Source organism: Dama dama, chromosome X, assembly GCF_033118175.1.
Source record: "Dama dama isolate Ldn47 chromosome X, ASM3311817v1, whole genome shotgun sequence".
NCBI classification, from domain to species: Eukaryota; Metazoa; Chordata; class Mammalia; order Artiodactyla; family Cervidae; genus Dama; species Dama dama.
In genome coordinates this window covers 56,376,024-56,393,705 of record NC_083714.1, presented here as the reverse complement: position 1 = coordinate 56,393,705, position 17,682 = coordinate 56,376,024, and the positions used below count along the sequence as shown (strand labels likewise).

Here is a 17,682-nt window from a genome sequence, read left to right as displayed (position 1 = left end):
ACAACTTGATCAGCAGTAGCCATGGACAGATGTGAGAGTTGGACTATAAAGAAAGCCAAACACTGAAGAATTGATGCTTTTGAACTGTGGTGTTGGAGAAGACTCTTGAGAGTCCCTTGGACTGCAAGGAGATCCAACCAGTCCATCCTAAAGGAAATCAGTCCTGAACATTCATTGGAAGGACTGATGCTGAAGCTGAAACTCCTATATTTTGGCCACCTGATGCGAAGAGCTGACTCATTTGTAAAGACCCTGATGCTGGGTAAGGCTGAAGGCGGGAGGAGAAGGGTACGACAGAGGATGAGATGGTTGGATGGCATCACTGACCAATGGACATGCTGCTGCTGCTGCTAAGTTGCTTCAGTCGTGTCCAACTCCTTGCGACCCCATGAACTGCAGCACGCCAGGCCTCCCTGTCCATCACCAATTCCCGGAGTTTACTCAAACTCATGTGCACTGAGTCGGTGATGTCATCCAGCCATCTCATCCTCTGTTGTCCCCTTCTCCTCTTGCCCTCAATCTTGCCCAGCATCAGGTTCTTTTCAAATGAGTCAGCTCTTCGCATCAGGTAGACAAAGTATTGGAGTTTCAGCTTCAGCATCAGTCCTTCCAATGAATATTCAGGACTGATCTCCTTTAGGATGGACTGGTTGGATCTCCTTGCAGTCCTAGGGACTATCAAGAGTCTTCTCCAACACCACATTTCAAAAGCATCAATTCATCGGTGCTCAGCTTTCTTTATAGTCCAACTCTCACATCCATACATGACTACTGGAAAAACCATAGCCTTGACTAGACAGACCTTTGTTGACAAAGTGTAACTTTCCTTCCAAGGAGTAAGCGTCTTTTAATTTCATGGCTGCAATCACCATCTGCAGTGACTTTGGAGCCCCCATAAATAAAGTGCCATGAAGTGATGGGACCAGAGGCCATGATTGTAGTTTTCTGAATGTTGAGCTTTAAGCCAACATTTTCACTCTCCTCTTTCAGTTTCGTCAAGAGTCTTTTTAGATCTTCTTCACTTTCTGCCATAAGGGTACTGTCATCTGCATATCTGAGGTTATTGATATTTCTCCTGGCAATCTTGATTCCAGCTTGTGCTTCTTCCAGCCCAGTGTTTCTCATGATGTGCTCTGCAAATAAGTTAAATAAGCAGGGTGACAATATACAGCCTTGATGTACTCCTTTTCCTACTTGGAACCAGTCTGTTGTTCCATGTCCAGTTCTAACTGTTGCTTCCTGACCTGAATACAGGTTTCTCAAGAGGCAAGTCAGGTGGTCTGGTATTCCCATATCTTGAAGAATTTTCCAGAGTTTCCTGTGACCCACACAGTCAAAGGCTTTGGCATAGTCAATAAAGCAGAAGTAGATATTGTTCTGGAATTCTCTTGCTTTTTTGATGATCTGGCAGATGTTGGCAATTTGATCTTTGGTTCCCCTGCATTTTGAAAACCAGCTTGAACATCTGAAAGTTCACAGTTCACGTATTGCTGAAGCCTGGCTTGGAGAATTTTGAGCATTACCTTACTAGCGTGTGAGATGGGTGCAATTGTGCAGTAGTTTGAGCATTCTTTGGCATTGCCTTTCTTTGGGATTGGAATGAAAACTGACCTTTTCCAGTCCTGTGGCCACTGCTGAGTTTTCCACATTTGCTGACATATTGAGTGTAGCACTTTCACAGAATCATCTTTGAGGATTTGAAATAGCTCAACTGGAATTCTATCACATCCACTAGCTTTGTTCATTGTGATGCTTCCTAAGGCCCACTTGACTTCACATTCTAGGATGTCTGGCTCCAGGTGAGTGATCACACCATCATGATTATCTGGGTCGTGAATATCTTTTTTGTACAGTTCTTCTGTGTATTCTTGCCACCTCTTCTTAATATCCTCTGCTTCTGTGAGGTCCATACCATTTCTGGTCTTCATTGAGTCCATCTTTGCATGAAATGTTCCCTTGGTATCTCTAATTTTCCTGAAGAGATCTCTAGTCTTTCCCATTGTATTGTTTTCCGCTATTTCTTTGCATTGATCACTGAGGAAGGCTTTCTTATCTTTCCTTGCTATTCTTTGAAACTCTGCATTCAAATGGGCATATCTTTCCTTTTCTCCTTTGCTTTTCACTTTTCCTCTTTTCTCAGCTATTTGTAAGGCCTCCTCAGACAGCCATTTTGCTTTTTTGCATTTCTTTTTCTTGGGGATGGTCTTGATCCCTGTCTCCTGTACAATGTCATGAACCTCCACCCATAGTTCATCAGGCACTCTATCAGATCTAGTCCCTTAAATCTATTTTTCACTTCCACTGTATAATCATAAGGGATTTGATTTAGGTCATACCTGAATGGTCTAGTGGTTTTCCCTACTGTCTTCAATTTAAGTCTGAATTTGGCAATAAGGAATTCATGATCTGAGCCACAGTCAGCTCCCTGGCTTGTTTTTGCTAACTTTGTAGAGCTTCTCCATCTTTGGCTGCAAAGAATATAATCAGTCTGATTTTGGTGTTGACCATCTGGTGATATCCATGTGTAGAGTCTTCTCTTGTGCTGTTGGAAGAGGGTGTTTGCTATGACCAGTGCGTTCTCTTGGGAAAACTCTATTAGCCTTTGCCCTGCTTCATTCTGTATTCCAAGTCTGTACCCCATAATTTCGCCCTAGGTAAATCAAATCCCTTATGACTATACAGTGGAAGTGAGAAATAGATTTAAGGGACTAGATCTGACAGACAGAGAGCCTGATGAACTATGGACAGAGGTTCATGACATTGTACAGGAGACAGGGATCAAGACCATGCCCATGGAAAAGAAATGCAAAAAAGCAAAATGGTTGTCTGAGGAGGCCTTACAAATAGCTGTGAAATGAAGTGAAGTGAAAAGCAAAGGAGAAAAGGAAAGATATTTCCATTTGAATGCAGAGTTCCAAACAATAGCCAGGAGAGATAAGAAAGCATTCCTCAGCAATCAATGCAAAAAAATAGAGGAAAACAATAGAATGGGAAAGACTAGAGATCTCTTCAAGAAAATGAGAGATACCAAGGGAACATTTCATGCAAAGACGGGTTCGATAAAGGACAGAAATGGTAGGGACTAATAGAAGCAGAAGATATTAAGAAGAGGTGGCAAGAATACACAGAAGAACTGTACAAAAAAGCTCTTCACGACCCAGATAATCACAATGGTGTGATCACTCACCTAGAGCCAGACATCCTGGAATGTGAAGTCAAGTAGGCCTTAGGAAGCATCACTACGAACAAAGCTAGTGGATGTGATGGAATTCCAGTTGAGCTATTTCAAATCCTAAAAGATGATTCTGTGAAAGTGCTGCACTCAATATGCCAGCAAATTTGGAAAACTCAGCAGTGGCCACAGGACTGGAAAAGGTCAGTTTTCATTCCAATCCCTAAGAAAGGCAATGCCAAAGAATGCTCAAACTACTGCACAATTGCACTCATCTCACACGCTAGTAAGGTAATGCTCAAAATTCTCCAAGCCAGGCTTTGGCAATACGTGAACCGTGAACTTCCAGATGTTCAAGCTGGTTTTAGAAAAGGCAGAGGACCAGAGATCAAATCGCCAATATCTGCTGCATCATCGAAAAAGCAAGTGAGTTCCAGAAAAACATCTATTTCTGCTTTATTGACTATGCCAAAGCCTTCGACTGTGTGGATCACAATAAACTGTAGAAAATTCTGAAGGGGTTGGGAATACCAGACCACCTGACCTGCCTCTTGAGAAATCTGTATGCAGGTCAGGAAGCAACAGTTAAAACTGGACATGGAACAACAGACTGGTTCCAAATAGGAAAAGGTGAATGTCAAGGCTGTATATTGTCACCCTGCTTATTGAACTTATATGCAGAGTACATCATGAGAAACGCTGGGCTGGAAGAAGCACAAGCTGGAATCAAGATTGCCAGGAGAAATATCAATAACCTCAGATATGCAGATGACACCACCCTTATGGCAGAAAGTGAAGAAGAACTAAAGAGCCTCTTGATGAAAGTGAAAGAGGCGAGTGAAAAAGTTGGTTTAAATCTTAACATTCAGAAAACTAAGATCATGGCATCTGGTCCCATCACCTCATGGGAAATAGATGGGGAGACAGTGGAAACAGTGTCAGACTTAATTTTTTTGGGCTCCAAAATCCCTGCAGATGGTGATTGCAGCCATGAAAATAAAAGACGCTTACTCCTTGGAAGGAAAGTTATGACCAACCTAGATAGCATATTAAAAAGCAGAGACATTATTTTGCCAACAAAGTTCCGTCTGGTTAAGTCTATGGTTTTTCCAATGGTCGTGTATGGATGTGAGATTTGGACTGTGAAGAAAGCTGAGTGCCAAAGAATTGATGCTTTTGAACTGTGGTGTTGGAAAAGACTCTTGAGAGTCCCTTGGACTGCAGGGAGATCCAACCTGTCTATCCTAAAGGAGATCGGTCCTGGGTGTTCATTGGAAGGACTGATGCTGAAGCTGAAATTCCAATACTTTGGTCACCTCATGCGAGGATTTGACTCGTTGGAAAAGACCCTGATGCTGGGAGGGATTGGGGGCAGGAGGAGAAGGGGACGACAGAGGACAAGATGGCTGGATGGCATCATCGACTCGATGGGCATGGGTTTGAGCAGACTCCAGGAGTTTGTGATGGACAGGGAGGCCTGACGTGCTGCGATTCATGGGGTCGCAGGGAGTCGGAGACGACTGAGCGAGTGAACTGAACTGAACTGAAATAACAGGGAGGGAACACAGTCCCCCCCCTTCAACAGAAAATTGGATTAAAGGTTTACTGAGCATGGCCCTGCCCATCAGAACAAGACCCAGTTTCCCCCTCAGTCTGTCTCTCCCATCAGGAAGTTTCCATAGCCTTGTATCCTTCACTATCAGAGGGCAGAAAGACAGAAAACCACAATCACAGGAAACTAAACAATCCGATCACATGGACCACAGCCTTGTCAACCTCAGTGAAACTATGAGCCATGCCATGTGGGGCCACCCGAGACAGATGGTCATGGTGGAGAGTTCTGACAGAACATGGGAATGGCAAACCACTTCAGTATTCTTGCCTTGAGAACCCCATAAACAGTATGAAAAGGCAAAAAGATAGGACACTGAAAGATAAACTCTTGGTCAGTATGTACTGGAGATCAGTGGAGAAATAACTTCAGAGAGAATGAGGAGACGGAGCCAAAGCAAAAACAACACCCAGTTGTCGATGTGTCTGATGATGGAAGCAAGGTCTGATGCTATAAAGAGCAATATTGCATAGGCACCTGGAATGTTAGGCCCATGAATCAAGGCAAGTTGGAAGTGGTCAAACAGGAGATAGCAAATGTGAACATCGACATTTTAGGAATCAGTGAACTAAAATGGATTGGAATGGGTGAATTTAACTCAGATGACCATTATATCTTCTACTGTGGGCAAGAATCCCTTAGAAGAAATGGAGTAGCCATCATGGTCAATGAAGGAATCTGAAATGCAGTACTTGGATGCAATCTCAAAAAGGACCGAATGATCTCTGTTTGTTTCCAAGGCAAACCATTCAATATCACCGCAATCCAAGTCTATACCCCGGCCAGTAACGCTGAAGAAGCTGAAGTTGAACAGTTCTATGAAGACCTCCAAGACATTCTATAACTAACACCCAAAAAAGATGTCCTTTTCATTATAGGGGATTGGAATGCAAAAGTAGGAAGTCAAGAGATACCTGGAGTAACAAGCAAATTTGACCTTGGAGTACAGAATGAAGCAGGGTAAAGGCTAATAGAGTTTTGCCAAGAGAATGCACTGGTCATAGCAAACACCCTCTTCCAACAACACAAGAGAAGACTCTACATATGGACATCACGAGATGGTCAACACCAAAATCAGGTTGATTATATTCTTTGCAGATAAAGGTAGAGACACTCTATACAGTCAGAAAAAAACAAGCCGGGGAGGTGACTGTGGCTCAGATCATGAATTCCTTATTGCCAAATTCAGACTTAAATTGAAGAAAGTAGTGAAAACCACTAGACCATTCAGGTATGACCTAAATCAAATCCCTTATGATTATACAGTGGAAGTGACACATAGATCCAAGGGATTAGATCTCATAGAGTGCCTGAAGAACAATGGATGGAGGTTCATGACATTGTAAAGGAGGCAGTGATCAAGACCATCAAGAAAAAGAAATGCAAAAAGGCAAAATGGTTATCTGAGGAGGCCTTAGAAATAGCTGAGAAAAGAAGAGAAGCAAAAGGCAAAGGAGAAACAGAAAGATGTATCCATTTGAATGTAGAGTTTCAAAGAATAGCAAGGAGAGATAAGAAAGCCTTCCTCAGTGATCAATGCAAAGAAATAGAGGAAAATAATAGAATGGGAAAGGCTAGAGATCTCTTCAAGAAAATTAGAGATACCAACGGAACATTTCATGTAAAGATCAGCACAATAAAGGACATAAATGGTATGGACCTAACAGAAGCAGAAGATATTAACAAGAGCTGGCAAGAATACACAGAAGTAGTGTACAAAAAAGATCTTCACGATCCAGATAACCACGATGGTATGATCACTCACCTAGAGCTAGGTATCCTGGAATCTGAAGTCAAGTGGGCCTTAGGAAGCATCACTAGGAACAAAGCTAATGGATGTGATGGAATTCCAGTTGAGCCATTTCAAATCCTAAAAGATGATGCTGTGAAAGTGCTGCACATAGTATGTCAGCAAATGTGGAAAACTCAGCAGTGGCCACAGGACTGGAAGAGGTCAGTTTTCATTCCAATTCCAAAGAAAGGCAATGCCAAAGAATTTTCAAAGTACTACACAATTGTATTCATCTCACATGGTAGTAAAGTAATGCTTAAAATTCTCCAAGTCAGGCTTCAACAGTACGTGAACCCTGAACTTCTAGAGGTTCAAGCTGGATTTAGAAAAGGCAGAGGAACCAGAGATCAAATTGCCAACATCTGTTGGATCATCAAAAAAGCAAGAGAATTCCAGAACAACATCTACTTCTGCTTTATTGACTACGCTAAAGCCTTTGACTGTGTGGATCAGAGGAAACTCTGGAAAATTCTTCAAGAGATAGGCATACCAGACCACCTGACCTGCCTCTTGAGAAATCTGTATGCAGGTCAAGAAGCAACAGTTAGAACTGGACATGGAACAACAGACTGGTTCCAAATCAGGAAAGGAGTACGTCAAGGCTGTATACTGTCACCCTGTTTATTTAACTTTTATGCAGAGTACATCATGAGAAATGCTGGGCTGGAAGAAGCACAAGCTGGAATCAAGACTGCCAGGAGAAATATCAATAACCTCAGATATGTATATGACAGCACCTTTATGGCAGAAAGCAAAGAACTAAAGAGCCTCTTGATGAAAGTGAAAGAGGAGAGTGGAAAAGTTGGCTTGAAACTCTACATTCAGAAAAGTAATATCATGTCATCCGGTCCCATCACTTCATGACAAATAGATGGGCAAACAGTGGAAACAGTGCCAGACTTTATTTTTTTGGTCTCCAAAATCACTGCAGATGGTGACTGCAGCCATAAAATTTCCAGACGCTTACTCCTTTGAAGAAAAGTTATGACCAACCTAGACTGCTTATTAAAAAGCAGAGACATTACCTTGGCAACAAAGGTCCATCTAGTCAAAGCTATGGTTTTTCCAGTAGTCATGTATGGGTGTGAGAGTTGGACTATAAAGACAGCTGAGCACCGAAGAATTGATGATTTTGAACTGTCGTGCTGGAGAAGACTCTTCAGAGTTCCTAGGACTACAAGGAGATGCAACTAGTCCATCCTAAAGGGCATCAGTCCTGAATATTCATTGGAAGGACTGATGCTGAAGCTGGAACTCTAATACTTTGGCCACCTGATGTGAAGAACTGACTCACTGGAAAAGACACTGATGCTGGACAAGATTGAAGGCGGGAGGAGAATGGAACGACAGAGGATGAGATGGTTGGATGGCATCACCAACTCAATGGACACGAGTTTGAGTATACTATGGGAATTGGTGATGGACAGGGAGGCCTGGTGTGCTGCAGTCCATGGGGTCATAAAGAGTCAGACATGACTGAGCGACTGAACTGAACTGAAAAAAGGTACAGAGACTTAGGCTAAGGCATAAAGAGAAAATAATAGCATGTTACCATTTTGTAATGTTTTGTGAAGCTTTCCTGTAGCTCAGATATTAAAGAATTTGTCTGCAATGCAGGAGACCTGGGTTTGATCCCTGGGTCAGGAAGATCTCCTGGAGAAGGGAATGACAATCCACTCCATTATTCTTGCCTGGAGAATTCCATGGACAGAGGAAACCGTGGGGTACAGTCCGTGGTGTTATAAAGAGTTGGACACAACTGAGCGACTAACACTACTACTACCATTTCGTGAAAGCTGAAAGTATTAATAGTAAAATCTAGGAATGATCAATAGATACTAACATCGCCAAAAGAAAACCATGAATTATGTTCCTAGATACACTGATTATTAGCATTTTACCACAACTTTCTCTATGTAGACATGATTTTTTCTTTGAAACCATTTGAGAGTAAGCTGCACATAGCATGCTACTCTGCCTCTCAAGTCTACCCCAGGCCTGTTCTAAGAACTGGTAATCTTCTTCATGATTAGATTCAGTCTTAATACTTTTGGCAAGAACATCACACCAGTGACATCATGCCTTCTCAGGGCATCACCCTAGGAGGATCAAGATGGCAGTTTGTCACATTGTTGGTAATGTTGATCCAATCATTTGGTTAAGGTGATGGCTGCCAGATTTAGGCCATCAAAAAGGTATCTTTCTCTCTGAGCAATCAAAAAGTAATGGGGTGATCATTAGAGATCCTGTGAATATCTTACTCCCCAGCAACCTTCCATCAGTTGATTTCAGCATTCAGTGGTGATCCTTGCTTGGAACAACTTATTAACATGCTACTTGCAAATTGGTAAAATGTTTTTACATTTTATGTTTTAATTGGAATAAGTTGCCTTACAATGTTGTGTTGGTTTCTGTCATACAGCAATGTGAATCAGCCATAATTTTATACATATATATAGCCTCCCTCTTAAGCCTTCCCCCAACCCCATCCCACAGCGGGCTACAATTCTTGGGGTTGCAAAAGAGTTGGACACAGCTTAGTGACTAAACAAAAATGGTGAACTTTTAATTTTAGCTTTCATTTTTACTTCTTTACTTGGCATTCCTCTGTAATCTTTTCTTCAGTAATTCTATGGATGTAGGGATTCTTGTTCAATTCATTACAATCCACTACAATTATCTTTTGTGAGGCTCAAAATGTCCCAAATTTGGCCAGTAGAGGCTCTTCAAATTGGTTCTTGTGTCCTTTTAACATGTTCTAAATTAGTTTTTGAGTACTTTGTTAGTTTCATCCTAAGAAAAATGTCCCAGGCTCACCTTGTACTACCTATCTCTGCCCCAGATTCCTGAATAGGATATTTTCCCAAGGACCCCTGGTTCGTTTTATGGGCAATGGTGTATATAAAGTAAAATCTGAGTAGTACAAGTGCTTATTGCTATTGGGGTATTGATCCATGATGCCCCAAAGGAAAAAAACCAAACCAGAATCAGATCCAGCCTTTACCCCTTTATTCCACTAGAAATATGATACAAAGTATAGACATGACTTTTAAGTTTGTAGCACCCACATTAAAAAAGTAAAAAGAGGCAATTCCCTGCTGGTCCAGTGGTTTGGACTCTGTGCTTCCAGTGCAGGGAGCCTGGGTTCAATCCCTGGTCTGAGAACGAGGATTCTGTGACCCTCGCAGAGCAATCAAAAAAATAAAATGCTCAGATTGAGCAATGGAGGAGGAGGTGGGGGAGGAGGATTGTAACCCTAGAATGCCACCCGCAGCAAAACTAGCATTTGTGAGTGAGGGGAAAATAGCAACGATAGCATGGGAGTTGGGCGGAGTTGTTTGAAGGGGAGCTGCCTTCACGGAGCGCATGTTCTCTGGGTGGGGGAACAGATACCTAAGTTGACACAGAATATATCAGCTATGCCAAGTGTTATGCAGAAAGACAAAGCCCAGGGAGTAGTACCTGGTGGCTCAATGGCAAAGAATCCACCTGCCAATGTAGGAGATACAGGTTAGATCCCTGGTTGGGGGAATATCCCACATGCCTGTGGAGCAACTAAGCCCGTGGGCCTCAACTACTGAGTCTGCGCTCTAGAGCCCTGGGAACTGCAACTACTGAAGCCTGCACCCTAGAACCCCTGTTCCACAATCCAGTGCAATGAGAAGCATGTGCACCACAATGAGGAGTAACTCCTGCTCACCAAAACTAGAGAAAAGCCCGAGCAGCAGTGAAGACCCAGCACAGCCATAAATAAATAAATAAATAACCACACAAACAAATAAGGAAAAAAAAAAACACAAAGCCCAGCAATTTCACTTTTAGATATATACTCTGGAGTAGCAGTCGGCATTCTACAGCCTGTGGACCTTTTGTCAATAAAGTTTTGTTGGTATGCAGCTGCCACCACTCATTTATGTATTGGCCATGGTTGCTTTTCAACTATCTGTGCAGACTGTAGTAGTAGTGACATAGATAACAGTTATTGACTCTCACTAGTAACAATAGGTGTGTGTGTTAAATTCTTTGTTTTGTGTGTGTGTTAAATTCTTTCGTATAACTTCACAATTTTTCAAAAAAAATTTTTTCTTTTGGAAACAACAACTTGGCTGGCCTCTGAGCAGGGGAAGTCTGGTGGTTTCCCTTCAAGGGGCCTGGGGCAATTGGCAAGGCTAAATGGTCTGTTACCTGTTGGCTGCAAAGGTCACCCAGGAAAAACTGCACGCGAGGATTGTCAAACCCTTGCCGAATGTCAAATACATTGACAGCATAGCCTCTTGCTAGTAACTGCTCCACCATGTGCTGACCCAGGAACCCAGAGCCTCCAATCACCGTGCACCTCTTGGCCTGCAGAAAGAGAGAGATGGCAGGGGGTAAGGATATGCTGAGAATTGGAAGCTCTAAGAGCCCGGATTCACACACCATGAGCCACTGAAATAGCAGGTCCATCTCTTAGTTTGAAACTTTTATTGAGTCAAGTTGGAAGTTTCAAATAATTCTGGTGTTTTATCGCCATGGCAACCTTCTCTCCTGGGATTAGTAAGGAGGGAAGAAATAGCAAATGATACTGAGGCAGACTTTGGTTACACTGGATGACCTGAGGAAAGTTCCCTGGCTGTCCAGTGGTTAGGACTTGATACTTTCGCTGTGGTGGCCTGAGTTCAATCCCTGATCAGGAAACTAGGATTTTACAAGCTGCATGGTGTGCCCACCCCCCTACCCCCACCAAAGTGATACCTTCTTGCTCCTGATAGCTGATCCCTGGGCACCTTTAAAGCATAAAACAAACCACACACACACCCCCAAAAAATCCAAACATGCCATCCACTCAATTGACAGTGTGCACTTAGAACATTAGAAAAAAGAAAGTAGAGTTTCCATATTTGCAGGGGCTCTCCAACCACTACAGGGCTGGGCTCTGTGGCTTTGGGCTCATCACCTAAACCCTTCTCCCTTTAGCACATCCATCTAAGACTGTGCTGTTGCCTGATGGGATCTCCTGGTGGGGATGTAGGGAGGATCAGTGAGCTGTTTATCAGCCAGGCCCAGGGCTTTGCTTTCCCTTCTCTGAGCTCTAAGGAAGTTGACATATTAGGTGAGAGCTATGATGCTTGCATTTCAGCTCTGCAACAAAGGTACATCATGCAAAATGCCTTCAGACTATGGTGTTGGAGAAGACTCTTGAGAGTCCCTTGGACAGCAAGGAGATCCAACCAGTCAATCCTAAAGGAAATCAGTCCTGAATATTCATTGGAAGGACTGATGCTGAAGTTGAAACTCCAATACTTTGGCCACCTGATGCGAAGAACTGACTCACTGGAAACGACCCCGGTGCTGGGAAAAATTGAAGGCGGGAGGAGAACAGGACGACAGAGGATGAGATGGCTGGATGGCATCAGTGACTCAGTGCACATGAGTTTGAACAAACTCCGTGTGATAGTGAAGGACAGGGAAGCCTAGCGTGCTGCAGTCCATGGGGTCACAAAGAGTCGGGCATGACTGAGCAACTGAACAACAACAACCCATGTACTCTTTTGGCTAAATTCCAACTCTGTTAACTGGGGATAATGGAAGGACAGAGCACCACATGCAGGACTTAAATATTCTGACTCCAGGAAGCTGATGCAAAACTGTAGCTGGTGCATGCTGATGAAGCTGGCTACAAGGGGCCCTGGAGGAGGACTTGTTATACCTCTCCTACCTGGGGTCTTTCTAAAACCATATCTGGGCTTCCTTAAGATGACAAACTCCAATTTTTCTCTGAACTTATGTATAGTAAATCAAAGTTGGGGACAGAAAATAGAGATTTTAAAGAAATTCTGCTGATTAAAAAACCAACCAACCAACCTGCTATGTATTCCTTAAATACCTATATAATTGAGACATTCAGGAGACTGTAGGGGAGCCAGAGCCTCTTCTATAGATCTGCGCCTCTCAACCTGGCATCCCACCTGCAATGGAGATGGCTCTGAAGCTTCAGCATCATTTGTTCAGGCATTCATAATCTCCTGACAGAGACAGCCTCACTATGCTACCCTCCCCACCAAAGTATCTTTTAAGCCCACTGTTGTCTATGCTTAGATGACTGCCATATATCAGCATGCTACATTATTCACACCTTTACTAAAATTTCTAACACATGCCCAAAGCATAGGCAAATGAAATCCACAAATCCCACTCGATCTCCCTTTTGGCAATTCCTTCTCTGCCTGCTCTCCCCAAGTCAGCTGCACAGGCAAAGGCAGCTTTTTAGAATAACTCCAAAGGAGTTCAGAGTCTCTTGTTTATAGTATTTGGAGTCAAAAGTTACGAACTGCTTCAAAAGTTTGACAGTCTAATTTAAGAAAAATAAAATAACCTTGCTATCATATCTAGTGCAATTTCTTTTTTATTGATTTATTTTTTAAAAACATTTATTGGAGTACAGTTGCTTTATAATGCTGTGTTTGTTCAGTACAATTTCATTTCATGATTTTAAAGTAATCCTTTCTTTGACAGAGTGATGAGGGTTCTTATATTGAAATGTTGCACCCATATTGCCTGGAAAGCATGGGTAAGCAGGTATGCCAGAGAGAGTTTTATAATGATGAGAACAGAGCTGGCATTTACCCCAGAGAAGTCAGACTGTGATGGGGCCACGGTCCTCAGTTATAGGTTTTATGTGAAAGCATCACTTACTTTTCATGGCCATGAAAGATGATGTGGTTCAAGTGGGTCCAACAGACAAGAAGGAATATGTACTAATAAATAAGAATGAAATTCCAGATTGGAAACAGGTAGTGAGACTCAAGAATGGGTTATTGTGGGGAGTTATACAATCAACACCTTGGAGACAGTTTTAAGAATAGGGAAGAAAGCCATCTAGAAAAAATATTTCATTGCAAAATGACCTGGCGATAACAGAATATTGTAGGTCCCTGCGTTTCTTCCAATCTTTTCTGTTTTCCCTTTTCATTAGCAGTGGGCCCTTTTCTCAGAGAAGTCTTACACAGAATGTATGTGTAAGTTAGGATGAAACTGTTTTTTTATTATAGTAGTTTAAATGTGTAACTTTTACTTCCTATAAAGTCAATTGATGAGAAAAAACCACCATCCTAATCCAGACTGTTTTTAGTTGCTGAGTATCAGTAAAACCGTGGTGCACACAAATGAACTACAGATGGCAAGGACCTCTGGTGGTTTGTCTGAGCACTAGAATCTCAGATTAATCCTCAATTACAGAGGCACAGAGAAGGCCTTACTCTGAGCTGTACACTAAAACCAATGTGATTTGGTGACCTGTGGCAACCTCTTGGGAAGCTTCGATTAAGTAACATCTGATATGAACACATTTTGCCTCGGTGTGATTTCATGTCTGAAGTGTTAGTTCATTGAAAGCGTAATGAACCCTCCCTTCACAGATCTTTGTAAAGCATCTCCAGGAGGCCTGACAATTCCTTCAACTCCCTTCTGACACTGGCGAGTTTAGAGTTTAGGTGGCCTTGCTAGTGCCCTTCTGGCCCTGGGAAGACTTCTGCGATTATACCCAGAAGCACAGTCTAACCTGCTGGAGGCCACATGAGGGCACCTAGGTGACAGGCAGTAGTTACTGACATGTGTGTGAGTGAGCTGCCTGGAACATATACCTCAGGGATCCCATGACTGCACCTGGGTGTGTGAGCCCAGGGCAGACTAGTGAAGGAAACCCCATTCCTCACCACAAGCTGGGCCCAGCCCAACCTGCAGAATTGTGAACAAAGAAACGGGTGTTGTTTTAAACTGCTAAGTTCTGATAGGGTTTGTTACAGAGCAGTAATTGAAGACTTAAATAATGACATATCTTCTATAAAGAAACAATTACTCAACACTAATTAATTTAATATGGGTAACCCAGAGCTATGTTTCAATGGCGTGCTGTTATGTATGTGCCAGACTTTCCCCTTATCTGGTTTTGGTTAACCTTTTTTATGTCAGTACTCACTTTTGGAATGTCTTCTGTCAAACATGTCCTTGTTGGCTCACCAGCTGCTTGTTCCATTTTCATTCTAAATGCGGCCCTTTCTGCAATCAACGTTTGTCTCCTTAAAAACATATTTAGAGGCAGACATTTATGATATATAAATTGAAATATATTTTAGCTATTAGTGTGTTATGTGGATAACATCCCTCCCACCCCTGAGTTTTCACAGAGTACTCAACTGTAGCTGCAGCTGCTGGAAGAAGCACTCAGTGAACATTCCTGGGATGCAGACTGTCCTCTGAGATGGGCCTGGGTGGGCCCATAACTCACTACCATATACTTGGACTAGAGGCAGAATGGGAAGCCACTTAAATAACCCCATTCATCAGTTACAATGAAAAGACGATCTCTGGCATCACAGTTTTTCCCACGGCACTCATGAACTTCAATTACTCTCTATTTCTCTAGTGTCGATCAGCAGAGAAATGCACAAAATGGAGGCCCAGATTCCAGTCCTGGCACTGCCAGAAAGTGTATCAATCTGCTCAAGCCATTTCTCATTGCTGCAGCTCAATAAAACAGACTCATTGCTCATCCCCATGATGCCAGGGCATGGGATGCTAGGAGGAGGAAGAATAAGAGGAGATGGAGCTCTCCTCCTTGATGGAATTAAAGCTATCCTGACCACATATAGAACTTAGAGTGTCTTGGGTCATCAGAAACCCCCTGGGAAGTGGGAACTTCAGACTGGGAAGTGGTCAGAGTATGGTGGTGACCCTCCAGTTACAAAATAAGCTAAGGACTTGAATAGACAGCTCTCCAAAGAAGACACATAGATGGCCAACAGGTACATGAAAAAAATGCTCCATGGCATTAATCATCAGGGAAACGTAAATCAAAACTACAACGAGATACCACTTCACCACTGTCAGGATGGCTATTATCAAAAAGTCAAAAGATAAGTGTTGGCATGGATGTGGAGAAATTGGAACTTCTGTACACTGAATGCAAAAACAATGCAGCTGCTGTGGAAAACATTATGGAGATTCCTCAAAAAATTAAAACAGAACTACCGAAGTACATATGATCTAGCAACTCCAAGTCTGGGTATATATTCAAAAGAACCGAAGCTAGAATCTTGAAGAGATATGAGTACTCCTAAATTCTTTGCAAAAACATCTATTTCTGCTTTATTGACTACGCCAAAGCCTTTGACTGTGTGGATCACAATAAACTGTGGAAAATTCTGAAGGAGATGGGAATACCAGACCACCTGACCTGCCTCTTGAGAAACCTGTATTCAGGTCAGGAAGCAACAGTTAGAACTGGACATGGAACAACAGACTGGTTCCAAATAGGAAAAGGAGTACGTCAAGGCTGTATATTGTCACCCTGCCTATTTAACTTATATGCAGAGTACATCATGAGAAACACTGGGCTGGAAGAAGCACAAGCTGGACTCAAGATTGTTGGGAGAAATATCAATAACCTCAGATATGCAGATGACACCACCCTTACGGCAGAGAGTGAAGAAGAACTAAAGAGCCTCTTGATGAAAGTGAAAGAGGAGAGTGAAAAAGTTGGCTTAAAGCTTAACATTCAGAAAACTAAGATCATAGCATCTGGTCCCATCACCTCATGGGAGATACATGGGGAGACAGTGGAAACAGTGTCAGACTTTATTTTTCTGGGCTCCAAAATCACTGCAGATGGTGACTGCAGCCATGAAATTAAAAGACACTTACTCCTTGGAAGGAAAGTTATGACCAACCTAGATATCATATTAAAAAGCAGAGACATTACTTTGCCAACAAAGGTCCATTTGGCCAAGGCTATGGTTTTTCCAGTGGTCATGTATGGATGTGAGAGTTGGACTGTGAAGAAAGCTGAGCACTGAAGAATTGATGCTTTTGAACTGTGGTGTTGGAGAAGACTCTTGAGAGTCCCTTGGACTGCAGGGAGATCCAACCAGTCCATCCTAAAGGAGATCAGTCCTGGGTGTTCATTGGATGGACTGATGCTGAAGCTGAAATTCCAATACTGTGGCCACCTCATGCAAAGAGCTGACTCAATGGAAAAGACCCTGATGCTGGGAGGGACTGGGGGCAGGAGGAGAAGGAGATGACAGAGGATGAGATGGCTGGATGGCATCACCGACTAGATGGGCATGGGTTTGAGCAGACTCCAGGAGTTTGTGATGGACAGGGAGGCCTGGCGTGCTGCGATTCATGGGGTCGCAAAGAGTCAGACACAACTGAGCGACTGAACAGAACAGAACTGAACTGAAACTCTTTGCATCGCTATTCACAATAGCCAAGATGGAAACAATCTAAGCGTTCATTGATGGATGAATGGATAAAGAAAATGTGGTATATAAATACAACAGAATATTATGAAGCCTTAACAAAGGAGGAAATTCCACAATATGAGACACAGATGAACTTTGAGAGCATTATACCAAGTGAAATAAGCCAGTCACAGAAAGACAAATACTGTGTGATTCCACTCATATGAAGTATCTAAAGTAGTCAAACTCACAGAATCAAAGAGTAGAATGGTGGTTGCCAGGGGCTGGGGGAGGGGAAGAGGAGGAGCTACTGATCAGTGGGTAGAAAGTTTCAGTAAAGCAAGATGAGTAACCTCTAGAAGTCTGCTGTACATTGTACCTATAATCAACAATCTATTGTACATTCAAACATTTGTTAATATGGTGGATCTCATCTTACCTGTTCTTGGAAGTGAAAGTCACTCAGTTGTGTCTGACTCTTTGCGACCCCATGGACTATACAGTCCATGGAACTCTTCAGGCCAAAATACTGGAGTGGGTAGCCTTTCCCTTCTCCAGGGGGTCTTCCCAACCCAGGGATTGAACCCAGGTCTCCTGCATTGCAAGTAGATTCTTTACCAGCTAAGCCACAAGGGAAGCCCAAGAATACTGGAGTGGGTAGCCTATCCCTTCTCCAGTGGATCTTCCCGACCTAGGAGTCAAACCAGGGTATCCTGCATTTCGGGCAGATTCTTTACCAACTGAACTATCAAGGAAGCCCTGTTCTTACAACAATAAAATAACAAAAAAGAGACATTATGATATAGGCTACAACACGGATAAACTTATGCTAAGTGAAATAAGAACTTTGGACACATTATATTAAGTGAAAGAAGCCTGACAC

The 17,682-nt window shown here is 42.7% G+C and overlaps 1 protein-coding gene across 1 annotated transcript in view; it reads right to left on the bottom strand.

Moving 5' to 3' along the window:
- NSDHL (NAD(P) dependent steroid dehydrogenase-like) overlaps positions 1-17,682 on the bottom strand; it is a 33,050-nt gene that overhangs the window by 10,231 nt on the left and 5,137 nt on the right. The window contains exons 2-3 of the mRNA XM_061138048.1: positions 14,534-14,633; positions 10,762-10,920 (exon numbers count right to left, since the gene is read on the bottom strand). Coding sequence (XP_060994031.1) covers positions 10,762-10,920; positions 14,534-14,596 — 222 coding nt within the window. The 5' untranslated portion in view covers positions 14,597-14,633. The remainder of the gene's footprint in view (positions 1-10,761; positions 10,921-14,533; positions 14,634-17,682) is intronic.